Here is a 7,500-nt window from a genome sequence, read left to right as displayed (position 1 = left end):
AGTGAGTGCACAGGTAGAACCAGGTAGAACCAGGTAGATGAGCTAACTAATCAAATCAGTGAGTGCACAGGTAGAACCAGGTAGAACCAGGTAGATGAGCTAACTAATCAAATCAGTGAGTGCACAGGTAGAACCAGGTAGAACCAGGTAGATGAGCTAACTAATCAAATCAGTTAGTGCACAGGTAGAACCAGGTAGATGAGCTAACTAATCAAATCAGTGAGTGCACTGGTAGAACCAGGTAGAACCAGGTAGATGAGCTAACTAATCAAATCAGTGAGTGCACAGGTAGAACCAGGTAGAACCAGGTAGATGAGCTAACTAATCAAATCAGTGAGTGCACAGGTAGAACCAGGTAGATGAGCTAACTAATCAAATCAGTGAGTGCACAGGTAGAACCAGGTAGAACCAGGTAGATGAGCTAACTAATCAAATCAGTTAGTGCACAGGTAGAACCAGGTAGAACCAGGTAGATGAGCTAACTAATCAAATCAGTGAGTGCACAGGTAGAACCAGGTAGAACCAGGTAGATGAGCTAACTAATCAAATCAGTGAGTGCACAGGTAGAACCAGGTAGATGAGCTAACTAATCAAATCAGTGAGTGCACAGGTAGAACCAGGTAGATGAGCTAACTAATCAAATCGGTGAGTGCACAGGTAGAACCAGGTAGAACCAGGTAGATGAGCTTACTAATCAAATCAGTGAGTGCACAGGTAGAACCAGGTAGAACCAGGTAGATGAGCTAACTAATCAAATCAGTGAGTGCACAGGTAGAACCAGGTAGATGAGCTAACTAATCAAATCAGTGAGTGCACAGGTAGAATCAGGTAGAACCAGGTAGATGAGCTAACTAATCAAATCAGTTAGTGCACAGGTAGAACCAGGTTTCCCATCTCTGATAGTGGATGAGTTACTGACTGACCAGACGAATGCTAGACCAGGACGATGTGTCCATCGGTCGTCTACAACCTGTGGCTTTAGTTTCACCTCTACTCCACCCCTCCCCCACACACACCCCACCCTCACAGGATCTGTCGCGTGGAGATGAAATCACGAGTCGGCTGCAGTCTACCATTCTGACCTACATCACCTACATCGGCTGCGGCATCTCGGCCATCTTCCTCACCATCACACTGCTCACCTACCTGGCCTTTGGGTGAGTTCCTCCATCACCATCACACTGCTCACCCACCTGGCCTTTGGGTGAGTTCCTCCATCACCATCACACTGCTCACCCACCTGGCCTTTGGGTGAGTTCCTCCATCACCATCGAGTCCAACATCGTGTGTGTGAATTTGTGTGTGTCTGTGTGTGTGTGTGTGTGTGTGTGTGAGAGAGAGAGAGAAAGTAAACTGTAATGACAAGAACCTGATTCAGCTGTGTGTGTGTGTGTGTGTGTGTGTGTGTGTGTGTGTGTGTGTGTGTGTGTGTGTGTGTGTGTGTGTGTGAGTGAGTGAGAGAGAGAGAGAGAGAAAGTAAACTGTAATGACAAGAACCTGATTCAGTTGTGCTGTGTGTGTGTGTGTGTGACAGTAAACTGCGTAAGGACATCCCGTCCAAGATCCTGATCCAGCTGTGCTTTGCGCTGCTGCTGCTGAACCTGGTGTTCCTACTGGACGCGTGGCTGGCCCTCTACCCGGACGCCGTGGGCCTCTGCATCAGCACGGCCTTCTTCCTGCACTACTTCCTGCTGGCCGCCTTCACCTGGATGGGCCTGGAGGCCGTGCATATGTACATCGCTCTGGTCAAGGTCTTCAACAGCTACATCTCCCGCTTCATGCTCAAGTTTAGCCTCGTCGGCTGGGGTGAGTCCCGCTCCCGACGCCGCTCGATCAGGGGGCAGCCGTGGCCTACTGGCTAGCGCTTCGGACTAGTAATCGGAGGGTTGCCGGTTCGAACCCCGACCAGTAGGCACGGCTAAAGTGCCCTTGAGCAAGGCACCTAACCCCTCACTGCTCCCGGAGCGCCGCTGTTGATGCAGGCAGCTCACTGCGCCGGGATTAGTGTGTGCTTCACCTCACTGTGTGTTCACTGTGTGCTGAGTGTGTTTCACTAATTATACAATACTATACTTACTTATAATATACATACTTACTTATAATATACATACTTACTTATAATATACATACTTACTTATAATATACTATACTTACTTATAATATACATACTTACTTATAATATACATACTTACTTATACATACTTACTTATAATATACATACTTACTTATAATATACATACTTACTTATACATACTTACTTATAATATACATACTTACTTATAATATACATACTTACTTATACATATAATATACATACTTACTTATAATATACATACTTACTTATAATATACTATACTTACTTATAATATACATACTTACTTATACATACTTACTTATAATATACATACTTACTTATAATATACATACTTACTTATACCAGGGTCCAGAGTGCACACAGTGTCTGGGGAGGAGACCTCCGGCTGCAGAGAGTAAAACTCCTCCCATGTATTGGGTCTGCCCGGGGACTTGACCTACAGGGCTGAGTGTAGGAGGACTTTCACTTTCTAAAAGCCGGAGTTTTCCACCTTGGCGCAGTACCCATAATGCAATGGGAGAGTTTCTGGTTTAGTCAAAGTTGTTGTTGCTCACTTAACACCATGGTGCCCAGCCCCCTTCATTATGTATTCGGCAATGTTTTAGCAATGTTCTAGGAATGTTCTAGAGCACAGAATACAACAGGCTTCTAGAACTCCTGTTCCTGTTCTCTCTTACCCAGGCATTCCACTCATAGTGGTCATCATCGTCATCGCCATCGATAAGGACAACTACGGCCTTGTCTCTTACGGGAAGTACGAAGATGGCACCAGTGATGAATTGTGAGTTCAGCTCTTTAATATCAAAAGCAGTCAGCTTATTTATTTACCTCTTTGGCATGTTGTCATGGGGACACCTCCTGAGAGAAGTCATGATTTGGCATGTTGTCATGGGGACACCTCCTGAGAGAAGTCATGATTTGGCATGTTGTCATGGGGACACCTCCTGAGAAGTCATGATCCTGCTGTTGCTGTACCATCCACACGCATAAAGCACTTAGTAGTATTCATGACTTCCTGTTTAAAAGAGCTTTGAACTGATGACCATAAAGCACTTAGTAGTATTCATGACTTCCTGTTTAAAAGAGCATTGAACTGATGACCATGAAGCACTTAGTAGTATTCATGACTTCCTGTTTAAAAGAGCATTGAACTGATGACCATAAAGCACTTAGTAGTATTCATGACTTCCTGTTTAAAGGAACACGCCACCCAAAATCAGTAGTGATATATGTTCTTACCGTAACTTTCACGAGTTGAGTCGTACCTCTCCCGCGTCGGTAGGTGCACTCAAACGCTCTGTCGCGCGGCGCGAATGTGTTAGCATGTTGCTATGCTAGCGGGCTCTGCCGTGGCCGTAGAGAGAGGCACATAGCAGTATTCAAACACCTCCACGTTTTACCTACTTAAATACAGTTGCACGAGTAGTTGATGAAAAATGTTAGGGCACACAACATGAAACGTGACGATTTTCCAAGCGAATAAACATGAGAACTACAATGTGTGGCGCAATAGCACTTGGGACTACTTTGACCTAGCGTGGTAATATTATTAACACCTAATTGTAGGCCTAGATCCTATCCACCACAGAGTTTAGAATCCATGCTGGATCGACCCTCAGCCTCTCCCTCCCCTCTGAGCGAGAGAGGCACACACGCTAGAGATGCGCTGATGGGCTATTATTTCAACCATAACTGCATAGCAAAACTTATCATCCATCAGCCATCCATCAGCACCAAAGTTTGTTGACCAATTTTCAAAACTACACCTGCCCACCATCCGCTGGTTGTTTTAATGTAGGCTATATGGGTGATGCAGCGCTGCTGACGTGAGGCTAGAAAGCCCTTGCCTGTTCTAGAAAGACTGATCTAATGCAGCAAATATATTAAAAGGCAAAAGTCGTACATTGGCTAGGCCTATCCCCAGAATATCAGCAGCAAACTCAGTCTCTGTCGCGCAAAACAGTCTCCAAATAAAACGCACATCGGCCTGTTGCCTATTCTGCCAGCTTGTGACAATATATCGTCCAAAATGCTTGATTGCATTGCATTTTCCACATTTTTAGCTAAATTTTCATGTACCACATCAGCATTTTTGTTCAGTGAATCTTTTGTAAATTGCTTTACAATTACCGTCGGGCCCTTGTCAGCAGACTTCGGCTTGCCTCTTGCCATATTCACTCCTTGTCTTCCGATGTCATTTCTGAGTCATCTACAGATGTTCACCTCCCTAAATAGAACCAACTTCAACCTGTGTTATATCCTAGATGAGACTGCCTGGGCTATTTTGTTTAGATATTAGCCTATATATAAAACACATAATTGTAGCCTACCATTCAGGGAATAGGCATTTAAAAGAGAGACAGAGAGTGATATGACTAAGAAATGACATCGGGCGATGGCAGTGCGAGATGTTCAGAACGTAAGAGCTAAAACTTCTACAAACTCACTAACATCCACAGCGGAAAAAGAAGGTAAGAAAAATAGTCGGAAAACTTGTGTAAGATGTGTAAGGCAAGCAAGCAAGTTTGGCGGTTGTTAGGCCTACTAAAAATGTGAACATGCACGTTGCATTGTTGTGCGGTGGACTTTCAGAATGAATGGAGTCGGAGTTTCTTTAATATCCAGGCGTCATTTTTGTCCGATGGCCTGCTATAAAATGAATTGCGATGTCTGTCTGAAAAAGACGCGCTCGTGCAGTCAAAATGATTGGGAGTCTTCAGAACAGGCTTGTCAGTCAACCTGACATAACAGTGTGTAAAGTAGCCTATAATGTGAATGACTTGTTATTTTATCAAGGATTTCTTTCTTTTTTGCAAAAAATAAAGTACAATAGGCATTAATTAGTAGGCATGCTGAAATTATGTGGCAAATTGCGTTTTTTATTACAATGATAAAATTGTAAAAGGACGTGACCGAAGCTGAGGCAAGCCAGGCAATAGGCCTATAGGCCCGACGGTAATTGTAAAGCAATTTACAAAAGATTCACTGAACAAAAATGCTGATGTGGTACATGAAAATTTAGCTAAAAATGTGGAGAATGCAATGCAATCAAGCATTTTGGACGATATATTGTCACAAGCTGGCAGAATAGGCAACAGGCCGATGTGCGTTTTATTTGGAGACTGTTTTGCGCGACAGAGACTGAGTTTGCTGCTGATATTCTGGGGATAGGCCTAGCCAATGTACGACTTTTGCCTTTTAATATATTTGCTGCATTAGATCAGTCTTTCTAGAACAGGCAAGGGCTTTCTAGCCTCACGTCAGCAGCGCTGCATCACCCATATAGCCTACATTAAAACAACCAGCGGATGGTGGGCAGGTGTAGTTTTGAAAATTGGTCAACAAACTTTGGTGCTGATGGATGGCTGATGGATGATAAGTTTTGCTATGCAGTTATGGTTGAAATAATAGCCCATCAGCGCATCTCTAGCGTGTGTGCCTCTCTCGCTCAGAGGGGAGGGAGAGGCTGAGGGTCGATCCAGCATGGATTCTAAACTCTGTGGTGGATAGGATCTACAATTAGGTGTTAATAATATTACCACGCTAGGTCAAAGTAGTCCCAAGTGCTATTGCGCCACACATTGTAGTTCTCATGTTTATTCGCTTGGAAAATCGTCACGTTTCATGTTGTGTGCCCTAACATTTTTCATCAACTACTCGTGCAACTGTATTTAAGTAGATAAAACGTGGAGGTGTTTGAATACTGCTATGTGCAGTGGCGTAACAAGCCATTGGTGGGCCCCGGTGCGAGAGCGCTACGCGGACCCCATACCGACAAACTTTGGCCCAGGATGATAGCTCTGATACATGCAATACACATTAAGGGTGACTTCAATTGTTTATGCAAAGGGGCTGAGGCACCGAAGTAGTTTACAGATTACAATTTCAAATAAAAAACACACGACTACATAGGATCCATTACATGTAAAAACATTGAAAATTATTTTATTAACAGTCTGCAGGCCAGGGTAATCTAATATTACTGCATTAACATCAACTCGCATGGAATTATGGGAACACTGAATGCGCCTCTTCAACCCTCTGCTGAAACTGCAAGCGTAGATTGCTTGCTTATAAACTCGCACTGTGCAGAAACAAAACTTAATGTACCCTAACTTATTTAACCGTGCAGAGACCAAATAAAATCATTCATGTGCATACAATCCCCAATATGCGTGAATTAGGCCATTAGAAGAAGGCCATTTTACGAGCCTTTCGTTGTGCAAAATCGTCAACGATGTTCCCAATATTTAATGCTCTGGCTCTCGTATTTTCAATGGACAGGATAGCTAACCCACTGAGCCTCTCCTGCCCCATGCTGCTCCTTAGGTAGGTCTTAATAAGTTTGAGTTTGGAAAAAGATCGCTCAGCTGTTGCCACAGTCACAGGCAATGTCAGGAACAACATGAGAGCAGTGCACACTTCCCCGAATGTGGATGTTACACTGTCATAATCTACCACCAGCATTTTGGCAAGTTGAAAAATAGATGACTTCTGTGAAATATCTGCTTTAAAGCAAGACCTGAATGAGAGGAGTTGTGTTGGGAATGTCGGTGCAATGTCCCTGCTATAATGGTCTGACAAACGTCTTGCCTTTTCAAGCAGTTAATCATCACCTGCGAGTTGAAGGGTCATAGGACGTAAACACATGACAAGTTTCCCGCATACTTGCAAATCTTTGAGAGAGCTGACTGATTATGATGTCCAGAGTTGCATTAAATACCTGCACTTTGAAGTATCTCTCTGCATCGGTTAAGCGATCATCTTCCGATAGTTCGTTAAAGTGACGCTTCACTCTCCGTGCTCTAACATTTTCAAATGTAGCCTACTCTGAACCACCATTTATTTGCGAGCATCTGCGCTGTAGCCTTGGCCTGGTCAAAGGCACGCCGGTAGTCAGAAAGGACCTGTATAGGATTTTCCAGCAATTGCATTGCGGGGGTAGCGACGGGCCCCGGGAGGTCACGGGCCCTGGTGCGACTGCACTTGCTGCACCTACTATAGTTACGCCACTGGCTATGTGCCTCTCTCTACGGCCACGGCAGAGCCCGCTAGCATAGCAACATGCTAACACATTCGCGCCGCGCGACAGAGCGTTTGAGTGCACCTACCGACGCGGGAGAGGTACGACTCAACTCGTGAAAGTTACGGTAAGAACATATATCACTACTGATTTTGGGTGGCGTGTTCCTTTAAAAGAGCATTGAACTGATGACCATGAAGCACTTAGTAGTATTCATGACTTCCTGTTTAAAAGAGCATTGAACTGATGACCATAAAGCACTTAGTAGTATTCTGATTAAACTGATTCAACTGATGATCTAAATGTCCTGCCCCCCCACCTCCTTCTCCTCTTCTTCCTCATTCTCCTCCTCCTCCTCTTCTCCTCCTCCTCTTCTCCTCCT

The 7,500-nt window shown here is 44.2% G+C and overlaps 1 protein-coding gene across 1 annotated transcript in view; it reads left to right on the top strand.

The window, feature by feature from the left end:
• LOC143111298 (uncharacterized) overlaps positions 1-7,500 on the top strand; it is a 65,917-nt gene that overhangs the window by 52,957 nt on the left and 5,460 nt on the right. The window contains exons 25-27 of the mRNA XM_076273503.1: positions 1,030-1,157; positions 1,535-1,806; positions 2,777-2,876. Of these exons, the coding sequence (XP_076129618.1) occupies positions 1,030-1,157; positions 1,535-1,806; positions 2,777-2,876 (500 nt within the window). The remainder of the gene's footprint in view (positions 1-1,029; positions 1,158-1,534; positions 1,807-2,776; positions 2,877-7,500) is intronic.

Source organism: Alosa pseudoharengus, unplaced genomic scaffold (assembly GCF_046254945.1).
Source record: "Alosa pseudoharengus isolate Yale_2024_CS ecotype anadromous, Long Island Sound unplaced genomic scaffold, YU_APseudo_1.1 YU_APseudo_1.1_scf_8, whole genome shotgun sequence".
Lineage (NCBI taxonomy): Eukaryota > Metazoa > Chordata > Actinopteri > Clupeiformes > Clupeidae > Alosa > Alosa pseudoharengus.
Note: the sequence above shows the minus strand (reverse complement) of the source record. Positions and strands in the feature narration are given on the sequence as shown.